At 35.3% G+C, this 14,252-nt stretch overlaps 1 protein-coding gene across 3 annotated transcripts in view; it reads right to left on the bottom strand.

Annotated features, from left to right (window-relative positions):
- The window catches only part of LOC149539464 (uncharacterized), a 68,791-nt gene extending 56,711 nt beyond the window's left edge, over positions 1-12,080 (bottom strand). For all 3 annotated transcript variants that reach the window (XR_016356237.1, XM_089800706.1, XM_089800707.1), the window contains exons 1-2: positions 11,770-12,080; positions 7,803-7,872 (exon numbers count right to left, since the gene is read on the bottom strand). Coding sequence is in view for 2 of the 3 variants with exons in the window: in XM_089800706.1 (XP_089656832.1) it covers positions 7,803-7,872; positions 11,770-11,975 (276 nt within the window). In the remaining variant the exon portion in view is untranslated. The remainder of the gene's footprint in view (positions 1-7,802; positions 7,873-11,769) is intronic.
- Positions 12,081-14,252: the final 2,172 nt, after the last annotated feature.

The following is a 14,252-nucleotide window of genomic DNA, read 5'->3' as shown; positions in this document are numbered from 1 at the left end:
GTATAACTTTCATCTTTCCCCTTTTCACATACCTAATCTTTCGGATCTTTCTACATCTGATTATACCTTTATACTATTCCGCATTCACATACACATAGTTCCCCCCTGAGGATGGCACATTGACTTCGGCCAAGCCCAACAAGCCTATTGGGAGATTGCAATTTGCTTCACCAAGATTGTAAGAGTTCCCAAACCCAGTTAAATATAACATCCCAAGGAAAATGAGAAAACCCCGTTGATTAATCCCAAATATGGGACCCTGCAGTACCCTATTCCTTGAGCCAATACAAAGGTATTGCCACCGGATCCTATGCTGTGCACTGTAGCCTCATTTGTGCCTGCTTGCAGTTCCTCTACCTCTGACTAACCTATTGACGAGATTTGTGTGGAAACATTTTCAGCTGGTTGAGGCCCTTCAGCCTCTGGAGTGTCTCCACCAACACTTCCCCCCATAAGGATTATGTAGGGTTCACCAAAAATTTACAGCAGATTTTGTTTTTGTGTAGAGTTGCACGCTTAAAGTGTAGAGAGTTTTTGCAGCTTTCCATTAGAGATGGAATGATAGGTTTGAATTTTTTGCTGTTGATACAGAAGTGAAACAATAAAGACACAAAAGAGCACGAAAAGCTAAGGGACTTAGAAGAACCTGGCAAACCGGTTTTCATTGAAAAAAAGATTAAATATCCTGTTGTTGTTTTGTGATGTCGTACATGTCTGTTTAAAACCTAAGCCTGTATGGTTGGAACTTGTGGGTGTTTGGTTGAAACTTGTGCCTAGATTAAATAGAAAACCTCGTCACATTGCTATTCCCTGGCTCCCTGCATGGCCTGCGCACCCTCCAAAATCGTTGGTTCCCTGTATGCCCTGGAAAACATTGCTTGATGGTTTTATTGCAGATGAGGTAGCGTTTTTGCAATGGCACCAACTTGTAGGAATAATGGCAGTGATTTAACGAGGCATTTTGGTGCAGACGTAGTTGGTGGGAATTGTCCCACATTAGTGGGGCGGTGGCCTTCGGCAGTATTTATATATGGAAGTGCTCATCTTTTAGCTTGTCAAAAGAAAAGGCTTTTGATAGTTTGTGTGCACATGTACGCAAGGACTTGGCGATCACTTTGGTGGATGACCAAGGAAATTTTTGTTCCAAGTGGGTATTTCTCATATTGTTATGGGAGTATGGTTGCAACAGGCATATTGAGCAGATCAGAAATTGTGTTTGTTAAACAGAGGAAATTTTTTTGCAAATCTGATTTGAAAAGAACACATGGAGTTTTTCCAGTTGGGAGAAAGAGTGATTGTGCATAGAGGTTTAGGAGGGAGAGATAGGTGTCTTTTGCAGATCAGATCCGGATATCCATTTTCCTGTATATGATTCTCTTCTCTCTTGTTTAGGGGTTCCAAGCTTGTTGGTCCCAGATATTCCAGATCTTGTTGGTTCCAGTGGTTCTTTTACAGCTTTACATAATGTAATGTTTGTATAGAATAGTTGAAAGTTCGACTAGTTTTCTTTGAGTTTTGATTTTCAGCATGATGTAATCAGTCTATGATAATGAAAAGCAAGTTAGTTTGAGCTTCATTTTCCAGCAACATTTGTTAATGTCTCTTGAGGGTTTTAGCTATCTTTTCAGTCATGAGATTCCAGGATTTGAGTGGCTTTTGTTGCACATTTCGTTGTGACAATGTTCAAGTGTTGGCTCATATTCAAAGAATGTGTTGATTTTTCTTTCAACTAAATGTTGAAGATTGTTGGAGTTTTCTCAAGATATTAGTAAGAATGTTATCAGCGTGTTCATAAAAGGGTCTTGTCTTTGCAATACATTGATGTTTCATAGATCAATGGTATTGTGTTTATGTCATTGTCATAGATGGTTATTTTCATGTTGACTCCCAATTGATTAGGAACTAGTTTGCTGGATTCTTTTTGTGCAAACCCTAGAAGGAACCCAATGATTAAATCATGAATACCTTTACTTTCTGTATAAGTTATGTTAAACTATTTTATCTCATGCTTGACTGTAATTGAGGTTCAATGAATAACTAGCCACTATTTAGTAACTTCTTACTGTTGTTTAGCCATTTCATGAGATAATCTGCTTTATTGATTCAAGGATGTGTTGAGTGAAAGTGTTAGTTTACTAAATCTAGGTGTACCCGCCTTGGTTTTGCAGAGCCTAAAGTGTAGAGGGAAATCAATATCTCTGTTAATTGGTCCAGTCCTCTTTGAAAGTTTAATAATTGGAGATGGCTTCTCTGTAGAATTTGTTCAAGAGTGAAATGGTAGCTTAGAGAGCGAAAAACCATTTTGGGAACTACCAACATTCGTACTGCAGCTTGAAGTTGGCATATCTAGATGAAATTGTTGCATTAATCGTGATATTGCAATAACTAATGCACATTCTGAGCTTTTTGAGAAACATTCCAAACTCATCGTGTTCGTTGCACCCCACTTTATGACATTGCGAATACTTTTAACTTTCATGCTAATGTGTATGTAATTATGCATGTGAGAAAGATTTTGCATCAGACTGATGGTTTCAAATGAACATAATGTGACTTGAATGTTTTTCATTAATGCTTGCTAATAGGTTCTTATTATTATGAAAGTGATGGCTAACTACCATCATAATTACTAAGTTGGGTGCAAGAGTTACCTTGCCCTCCTGGATGGAGAAGAGTGAAATATCACAAACCAAGAACTGTAGAATGCCTTGCCCATCTCCAATGAATGATTGGTTCAATGCTCATTGTAGAATACCAATATGGGGTCCTCTAACATGAAATCCCACATTTGACCAACCGTGTTATCGATGCACTCATACTCCTCTCCAAGGTTAGATGCATTAGAATCCCCATCCCCAATGGCTTGGAATACTGGAGTAATGATGGAGAATGTATGTTATGCATCACCCAAAAAGCATCCCACTTCAGTATATCCTTCACCCTCCTTCCTCCTTCCTTATTGTGTTTTTAGACTCAAGCCACCAACTTCATTCTATGGTCATAACCATTAGTTGCAATCCCTCTTGCAACTCAAGCATTCTCTCGAAGAGAACGAAATAGGATGCATATCTAGTCTCAACAGGCTTTAAGAACTCTTTCATAAAGAACCTCTTAAAGAGTGCAAGCGAAGTCTGGTGATTGCAAATAAACATCTACACATCTCTAGCATCATTGGTCACTGATTTCATCCATTCAATTTCTCCCATGTCCTTGAGTGCATTATTCATAACATGCACACAACAAGGAGTCCACCAAATATGTCTCTAAGTTGCTCAATTGATTTTGTTGTTACTTTGCACACATGGGTCGTGTTTTTCATTACTTGGATTTCATTTTGTGGTCCAACCTCCTCAATAGCATCCTTGAGGATGTGAAATTGAAATTCAACTTATTTGCAATGCCTAAACAATCAGCAGCCTTAAGAAAATATGAGCCATCTATATGTTTAATCATAATATTGATGAGTGGACGTCTAACATCAATCTACCAATCCATGACTATACCACATCTTGTTGCCCCAACATTCCTTCATTTTCTCCATTGACAAATTTATCTTGGAATAATTTTCAACCAAAGATTGTGGTCCTCAAATTCATCTGCCCTAGTGGCACATACGATGGTCCTCCCCTTACTACCATCACCATCATCTCCTTATAATAAGGATATTGAGCCACATGGAATGGAATACCATTGGTAGAGAAGAATTTGCCAATGGTTATCATCTATATTATCCTTCAATTGCACATTCAATATTTCAGCTTTGTATTAGCAACTGAACTGGTCAACTTGCATTTCCCACTGGCCTCCACATGTGCCCCTAAAGAAACTAGCATATGTGCGACTTACCTTGCAAAGTAGAAGTCGAACCATATGGCAAATCTTGATGATGCAGTGGCTCTAAATAAAGAAGCAAATATAATTGAAGTTCATCGTCTTCACTGACACCCCATACCTTATTTATTTTGGGTTCATTAGTCTCCCCAGAAATGTACATGCTTCCACATATTTTCCTTGGATATGAAGGAGATGGGCATTAACTCTAGTCATGCTACTAAAAATTCAAGGGCACAAAAGTATTATATGTATAGCTATGCCACCCTGCCGCTGTCCCCCACCATCCCCAAACTTAGGCCCTTGGTCTCCTCATCCTTAAAACCCATCTCCCCATCCCCCATCATGAAACTCCATAAAACTTTGATACTTCTATAATTAAAATTCAAACCTTATTTTCCTCACTTCAGATTGTATGAAGCGCAGGGGCTAAGGATACACAAAAAAATGTTGCTCTTGATCTTTGTCAACCGAGGCTTTCACTTTTGCTTTTCTTACTTCAAGTCCCACAAAGCCCAAATGCAGAGGATGCACAAAAAGTTACAGCCTAGTTTGGCAAACTTGAAAATAATATTTAAATTTCAATACTGAATCTTGATGACAATGTACCCAATGAACATTGCAACAAACAATGAATATGCAGTTGCAGCCATGTCTATGAGTTATAACTTCTTCTTCATTTTTGAAAATGAATCTAATAAAAAAATCATACAATCTTACCTTATGCTTGGAAAATCCTCCCAACTTAGTGTAGAATCCCTCTCCTCCTCCGTGCTCCTTCTCACTCCTCTTGCACTTGCAACACTTAGATCACACTGTTTCACTCCTCCACTCACTCTTTTTATCTTATCAACCCAGCTGTTAAAATGGATTTGTGAATAAAATTGAGGGTTTGGGGTGTAAATAGAGTTTAGGAAGCATAGTGGGATCCATTGGCAGGCTCTATTTCCAAAAACAAATTAATGATTTTTTATTTTTTTGTCACTTTTTCAGTTACAGTCTGTAGAGGTTCTTTTGTCAAAATTGTAGTCTCTTCATCTCTGTGGTATCCCTTGAGAACTGGCAGAGGCGAAGGACATCCCCTAGTGTCCACACATTCCAAAGACCTCCCTGTCGCCAAAATGCAATGTTTTTTTATTTTTTATTTGTTTGGGGAGCGGGGTGGGGAGTTTGTTCGGAACTCATCCTCATGGAACAATGGATGAAAAGTAAAAAAGCACTCTTTAAAAAGGAAAGGAAAAAAATGTCACTGATGAAATATTAGAATGAAAATGAGCTTAAATGGGGCTGACACTCATTTATTAGAATTAATACCATGAACTTGAAGTTCAAGTCTTTATTTTCAGACTGACTGGGACGACAGTGGCATGCACCTACTAAAGAAAATGATCAAAGCCACCCCATAGGCCATAATGCGGGGGCATGAAGGACAAGATATATTTGCATTGTGAAACAAGTTCCTCTTCATTTTGGTGCTGCCTCTGGTCCTAGTAATGGATATTGTGCAAACTGACGAGTGAAGCCAACAAATGGCTTTTCAAGAGAATATTTCAGGGTAAAGGTTAACAAAGTTTTCAAAACAAGGTCCAAGTTGGTCCTGTATTCAGTTTAGTGAATTTTGGGGGATGAATTCATGGATACAGAGCATCACTATCAGATTAACTCCACTATTGCCTCCATGTTCATTGTTGTCAAACTAGAATTGGGTGAATACACTGAGACAGTTCATAGTACATACCATGATATAGGCTCTAATAAAGAACAGTTTTCTGAATGGATAAATGATTTATTCTCTGTATGTGCTAAATGTTGGGCATTCCAATTGTGGGTGGTGCTCCCTCGTCCTCTAGTTCATCCACCATGGCTGGAAGCCTTTTATCTCCATGGATTTTCTTGCTTGTGATGTTCATAGGAAGCACAAGGTCATGTGAGCTATGAATTATCTCAAGCAGGCTACCAGAATAACAGAGGAGCAAGGCATTGAGTGGATGGTGTCACTGAATTGAAAACTCCAAAGATGAAGAAAAACACCAGTACTGTTTGTTGAATATAGTAGCTATGAGATAGATCTGTTACCTGTGATGTTTGTCTCTGCATTCTTCAGTACCTGTTGTTTGTTTGCTAAGGCATCGCACAATGCCTCGTGTTACTACTCATCGGAATCCTTATGATGCTGATGTTCAATGTCTCTTCTACTCCTATTGTATCTGCAGTTTTGGAGAGCTTCGTATTATATCAAAGTCCTGTATGTTTTTCATTTATTTCTGTTGTGCATCGCACATTTGGCAAAATGCTATATGGCATCGTACGTATCTCTGTTTTCCTTCCTCTCATCATCAAGACTTTTCATAGAGGTATCTGTTCCCATATTGATCTTTAACGACACTCTATAGTTGCCAATTCATATTTTGTGGTGGTGAATTTATTATTATTATGCCTGATTTATATTATCATGTGTGGCAATGAATTTTGTAACCATCAAGTATCATCATGAGCGGAAGTCTACTATTGTATTGTATCAACTTTTCATTGTTGTGGATATTATTCATTCTTCCGAGTATGTGTGATTTTCATTGAGCTCTGTGGATATAGCTCTGTGTTCTCAATTCTTGTGTCCTTGATAAGGAGAAACGCCTTTGTAGTTAGTCTGATATAGGTCAGTTTTTGCAGGTATATATATATTCTGTTCTGTATATGATCAAAAGGTTGGAGACTATTCTGCGTCAAGTGTTTGGTCTGAGATAGATCATACCTGTCTATTGGGTTCATACACTTTTCTCTGTTGGTCATTTTTGCTTCTGATCATTGTGTGATCATTAAGCAGTCACAGTGATTCATTTGGATTGAGTCTCAAGCTTATTGACTGTCAAGTTGAGCTGTCAGTAAGGAGCAATTCTGTAATTGACATTGAATCTGTATAGAGGCATCATTGGTCTTTGTGGGCTGTGTTGTTTCCCTCGGAGAGGAGAGTTTTTCCCAGGATAAATCCTTACTGATATTTCTTTTTCTGAGTTTTAGATTTTGCAATTTTGCAATCTTATATTTCTGGTTCATAAATTTATCAAAGTTTACTATAGATAGCAGTATTATTCATATAGATAGTAATGTGCAGTACAATGAAAGCCTATAAATCTCCATGGGCAATAATTCATATAACTGTCACTGGTCTGGTACTTTGTGATAAACCAGGCATAACTATATACTTTTTCCAATTGAACATTTTAATAAAAGGATGCAGTTCCCCTGGCTGTATTTACTATTTATCTATCAGGAGACAAGAAAGAGGCTTAACTGGATTCAAAGATGCTGCAAAGTGACAATAAAGAGACATCTCCTTCAAGGATTAGATAGCACTCAGTACATATGACACTAATACTTTTCTATCTAATAAATGAATGCTATTTCCTCCAATAAAACAAATGCTATTCAATAAAGTAACCCCAAGAGATGATATGTTGCTGAAACACAATTTGATGGCTATATAATATATTGCAGACTATATGCAGGGCCAAAAAAATATCTGTAAGTTCCTTGCTTTCTAATATTTCTCCTTAAATCCACAAATTAATTGTTATCCGCATGCAACTCTCAACACAACTTGGATACTGCCAGAAGAAGTACTTTCTTGTTTCACAATTTAATATGATGTAAGTTTCAATCTTAGATGAGAAATAATCAACATACTGCCGGCTTCATCCAATTCTGAAGTTCTAAATATTTTATGTAAAATTAATTCTTATCCATCTAGAAAATATTTATGCTGTATGCAAGAGCATTAAGCACAAATTGAAAAGTCTGAGGAAGAATAAATAGTTTCTTGAAGTGACCATTGTCCGCAGTCTACAGTATTCACTAAGACAATCCTTACAGGAGCATACATAAAATGTACTAATTTTTCTTATGAGCGACGAAATCATGCATGATGTGTAGTAAGAAGTAAGAAGAGTTCAATGGATACAGATAGAACATACTTGGAGAAATGGTACACTACTGCCTTCTGCAGTCCCGCGCAACTCATTCCAGTAAGTTGGATATTTGTCCCTGGAAAAAACTCCGTAAGGTATTTTATCCAAATACTCTATAAGCATGCATAAAAATTAAAATGACAAGTGAAGCAATGTGGTATAATTAGATATGTCCATCCTGTATATCAAGCATGCAGGCTATAACAGAGCTTCTTGAAAGATATTGATGTTCATTGAAGCAAATTAGAGATAGATGACAGGTATATTATCTGTATTACAAGCGCATTTTTTTTTAAAAATTAAAATAATGAGGCTCAGGTATCACAAGCTAAACCACTCATATTAGGAGACCTGTAATCAGAGCTTGGCTGCAAAGATATACCCAGGTCAAGGCAATCCTGATGACCAGAGGATTCCAGCTAATCCCATAATGAAACACACCAACTCAACAAACAGCAAAATCAAAATAGTCTTACCTTTATTCGGTAGCATACCCAAAAAGAAGGTTTTCCCTACCTAACCGTGTTACATCCCAATTTTTGACCTAATTTAAAATATAGCCATTGAGGTTCACATGAAGTCAACTGATAGTTAAATTTATTATAATCCTGCGAAATAGTAAGATGGTTAGTCGTTATAATTATTTATTACGAATTCATGAAATTGAACAGGCGATTAGCCATTATGATTATTTATAACTTGTTATGATAATATGATTTAATTATGGAGAATTTCCTTGCAGGAAACACGTTGAAGGGGTGGAAGCATTGTCAGAAAAGAATTAAGCACAAGAGCATCACCATCATTGGGCAGATGGGTTGAGGACCTAGCGACTTGAAACAGGACACATATGTGAGACCCGCATGAGCTATTTAAATAAATAATTTGAAAAACATAAATAATTGAGTTAAAATATAAAACGTAGCTCAAAGGATTTTTAATGATCTTTCACCATGTTATTATATAGATATATCTATATACGTACATATAGATATAAAAATGAAACGGCGTCATTTTATTATAATAATTTAATAAAGTGATGTCACCCTATTAATATGTTTGCATGTACATATATAAATATAAGATTATAATAATATTCGAAATATAATAAAATTCAAATTATAATAATATTCGAATTATAATCTTCTAAATCTTTTTCCATCTTTTATTCTTTTCCTTGTTTGTAATCAATTTAATACTTGGAAATTCAAATTGGCTTATAATCTTTAATCAATGGAAGCCAAGAAGCCACGACTAGTCTTTAAAATAGAAGCTGTAATGGAAGTCGGACATCACAAAATCCCAGCCTTACTATCTTTCGGCTACCATTTCCAAATACCTTGCTTTACAACAATCCGAGTTCCATGATATCATAGTAATTTATCTGTATCCGCCAGCACCTTGCAATTGCCATATCCAGCATTGATCGAATTTGTGTGTTACAACTGAGCCGTGCAAGAGTTCCGGCTAGAAGACGTGAGGGTGCCGATCCCAAGTCAAGGTGTTCAATCACATATATACCAGGTAATGAAAAGCTTCCAACATTTTTTATTACTGCCTTTTTCCTAAATGTAAGACCTACTACAGCCGGCTAGGCATGGTAATTCAATATTAGGACAAAGATTATCATAGGTAGCATTGATGTTGGTCACCTTCAAATTTCATAGAGCCTTCCATTTTTTATTTTCTTTATATGTTTTCAATTGGTCTCAAGAACATATTTCCTTTTAGTCACAGTTCGTGATAAGATATACTAATCAATGAATCCTTTTAGAACTTATGCAAAGAGCAAATTGCTCAGAATTTTCGAACACTTGGGATTCACTGGCTATATAGCCATGTAAGGTGAAGAGGTGGAATGAATATGCAAGAACGCAGAAGAGAAATCAAATATGATTAAATTAATTAATTAATCAATAAATTCTGCAATCTTTAAGAATATCTTTTTCAAATCACAAATTGCGATAAGCTAGAACATATATGTTATTTATGAATTTGTTGGGAATCAACAAACAAAGCCGATTGCTCTGAGATCCGAGCACCTAGGATTCACCGGCTGTATAGCCATAGAAAGCGTGAAGAGGTGAGATGGAGTCTGCAATGACTTAGAAAATAAAAGTCAAATATGAAACATTAATTCTAGAGTAATATCATTTAATAGCTCATACATGATCATGGTATTATCTATTGCTGTCAAATCAAATGGTGTGTTTAAATACCAGGATGCTCAGTAGATGACAAATGTTCCAAGTCCAATTCCGGGTAGGGAGGACCTTTCTCATTAGAGATTGTGTGGAGATAAGTCATAGTTTGAGGTTGGGTGGTTAAGCCCCTGACAATGTTTCACCTCTCCCCAAGTTGTCGGATGTGCAACAAACAAAGATAAGCTATACATTCAATTGATTACCAGAAACAGGTATTTTACTTTTATGATATATATGCAAGACTAAGGTAAGATTAATCAAGTTTTATCATCGTTATAGTTATTTTACATTTAGTTGCGAGAGAAAGATTTATCTGATGGATTGTTATATCAATCTTTCATTTATATGAATAATAAATATGAGCATATCTTTTAATTTTATGTTATTGCTACAGTTAATCAATTGGAAGGAAATGAATGATATAGTGATATCTAAAGCCCTAAATGATACAGTGGTATTTGAAGCCCTAATTGATTCAGTGGTATCTAAAGCCCTAATTGATACAGTGGTATCTGATGCCCTAAATGATCCAGTGGTAATTGAAGCCCTAAGTAATACAGTGATATCTGAAGCCCTAAATGATCCAATGATAATCAATGCCCTAATTGATACAGTGGTATATGATGCCCTAATTTTATATAGTGGTATTTATTAGTAATCATCATTTGATTTTGATATAGCGGTATTGAAAGGTAGTCGTTATAAGATATTGTTATAGTGGTATTTGTGGACTAGTTTGGGTGATTGCAGAAGCATTGTTACAATGATTTATCGGTTCAAATTCCATGGCATGTAGATTTTAACTTCCATAGAAAATTCATTTATGGTATTTCAATTCTTAGTTAAGAAATTTTGTTTAACTGATTTTAACCATCAATCTCTTTCATATAAACGAAACTGACTTAACTGACTTCCTATGAAATTGAAGTAATATTTGTATTTGTACTTCTTTTAGTATGTTAGTTGTTAATTAAGACCCGGAAAAACTGGATGTTACAGACTGGGTGTCCATACAAGTCCACTCCACCGATGTGTGTTTAGTTAATAATAGTATGGTCAAGCATGAGAGGGGATTTGCACATACATATATACGCACACACATATATACAAAGTGTTTGTCATTTTGAGAGGGTTTGCCCTAATTGATTGGGTGTTCATAACGAATTACAGACTCCAGGCATATGTGGCCATCTATGCAGTTTTAAATTGTATAGTCAGACCTGTCCGTGAATATTGAATTTTCATAGATTCGTGTGGTTTACAAACATTCAAAAATAAACACAAAATCATCTGTAGTTTGGAGTCTGCAGGCAAGAATTACTCAAATGTAACAAACTTTTTCAGGCTGACCAGCAGTATACTCTTATGAAAAAAAAGCAAGAAACGTTGACTCCCCCAGATACACAAGAACTATTCCTTGTCAACAGCGAATAATATTGGCTCCCGTAAGCAGCAAGTATATTTCGGAAAAATTTTGCTTTTATTCCAACTTTATTCATCATTATTAAAATTTGAGGAAAGTCACAAGACTCACAACTATCATAATTCATTAAAACATTACAAACAGCTGCAGGGCATCTAGTGTCTGTCGTAAAGGCTAAAAATCACTTCTTGTATCTCTAAAAACCATTTCTCAATCAGGTTAATTGAATCCAGCCATAAAACTGAAAACGAAAAATACAGTCTTCATTTGAATGCAACAGCATGCTGGATGATGCACAGTACTATAATATCGTCATCACAAAAGGAGAGACTTCAAATAAGCTCACCTATTCTTAGTTGAAAGGGATTCAATAAGAGAACGCCCGTCAACAGACATGGCAAAAGGGAGCATCTCTTCTTGCAAAATCTTATCCTTAGAAACTCTGCTTTTTATCAAATGAGCAAATCTTTGTCCAATTAAAAAGCCCATTTGATAAGAGTCGCAGGGTCTTATTTCTATGGATAGCAGCCATTCTCCATTGCCCTCCTCCATTGCTCAACAGTAGACTAGTAGTACGAATTTTGGAGGCAACAATGGAGCTTTGGCTGACTCGTAATTCATAGATCATCGAGTCGATACCTTCTCAACAAATAAATCAAGAGATATGGTGGGCCATACTTTTGGGATTAATGGTATTTTATTTTGCAAATGCATACAAAGCAGATATATAAATAAATACCCCTCTTATAAATATTTAGGTTAATATTTAAAATTTTTAAAAAAAATCTAATAAAGTTATTAAAAAATTATTAAATGTTTTAACATTTACAAATAATAAAAAATTAGAGTATTGACTTCTTATATTACAACAGTTGAGCGCATAGAGACACAACACACTAACAAAAGATAAACATTAAAACTCACCTAATGCAGAGCTAATAAAAGGCAATGGCTATCCAGACACGAAATTCATTGGCTGGATGCCGTGGATGCCATGCCATCCATCTTGGTTGTATGTGACACAAGGGAGGCTAGACGTGTTATTGGGTGGGGAACTCCCTTACCTTGGACAAAGCATTCGGATGACACGTTCAATGAGGAGGCCCACTTCCTTCAATAGTTGGATGCCATCAATCACATCTGACCATTGACTTCCTCTAGGCTGACGTGGGGAGGAGGTATGGAGGGGATCACCGACCCAATGGGTTCTATATATATATATATATATATATATATATATATATATATATATATATATATATATATATATATATATATATATATATATATATATATATATATATATATATATATATATATATATATGTATGTACATATATGTATGTATGTATGTACATATATGTATGTATGTATGTACATATATGTATGTACATACATATGTATGTATATGTACATATATGTGTATATATATATATATATATATATATATATATATATATATATATATATATATATATATATATATATATATATATATATATATATATATATAATTTTTATTTTATTTTTTTGAGTTCACTTTCATGTGACTCTCATGTGTCTTCACATGATTATGATATATTTCTTTTAATTAGGTGTTGCTTGTGTTAAAATTTTCCTAAGGTTAGTGTTAACTTTATTATTTTCTATATAGGGAATCACTAGAAATATTCCATTGAATATTATAATGGACTTAATAGGGGGAGGGGGTATGTTTTCATCCCCATACAAGATCCGAAGAGCTAAATGTGCATGTACAAGCTTATTTTCTCGTGCTAGTTTATGCTATGTGATTTATTTGGTTTATCTTCTCTACTCAACTATGATGTTATGAATATTGGTTTTGTAGTAATATGATGTTATTTTAACATTCCAATATAATTATCTAGATTAATAAATCTTTTTAATGTCACTTGAACAATTAACTTAACACATGAAATGCATTTGATACAAGATCAAAAATGAAACTAATAGATTACTTTTTTCTATGAATAACAAAATTTCGAATGACACTTATTAATGATCTAATGCTTGGTGAAATTCCTTTATATGAACAATCTTTTTTTTTTTAAATGCATTATATTGTATTGCTTCATGTTTCAAATTTAGCATGATATATACATTGCATGTCCATTCCTTAAGTGTCAAAAGTAATGAGCTATCCTCTAAAATGAATCTCTTTTACATTCCAATACCTCTAAATGCATGTTATCGAAACTTAGAATGTGAATGTGTATGGTCTTATCCTAATTTCTTCATTACTTCCATGAAATCATTCTTCACAACAATGTACATAAGATGAAGATTTCATTTTTACAAAAGTAATACACAAATGACTTAAAGGGGGATGTCATCTTTACAATTGCAATACTCAATGACATAGATGAAGATTTCATCCTTACAAATACAATACACAAATGACATATTCCTCCCATGTTACATCATTACATAGGGTAATCCAAGCTTCTTCCTTGGATCCAATGAGCACAAACCTACAAAAATGTTCAAAACAAGAACCATGGAGGCTCACCTCTCATCCTAGGCCTCTATGAAGCAACCCCCGAGCTAGGGGAAACAAGGCTCAAATGGGTTACAAACAACCAAACTCACTAATGCACGAACAACATAACACAACACAACATTTCACAACCCCATCCAAGGCTTTCACAATGATTCATATATGGAGTCATGAACATTGGGTGAAGGTGGGCTCTCCAAAGAGGAGAATGCCATATCCACATAAATCACATAAATCTTACAATTACAACATGCCTCAACAAGGCTTTCTCATAACATACTTCTCTTCACACCACTTCACTTATACCTCCC

Source organism: Cupressus sempervirens, chromosome 9 (genome assembly GCF_028749045.1).
Source record: "Cupressus sempervirens isolate cs-2001-9-10 chromosome 9, ASM2874904v1, whole genome shotgun sequence".
NCBI lineage: Eukaryota > Viridiplantae > Streptophyta > Pinopsida > Cupressales > Cupressaceae > Cupressus > Cupressus sempervirens.
The sequence above is the reverse complement of the archived record's forward strand: the minus strand, read 5'-3'. Positions and strand labels throughout refer to the sequence as shown.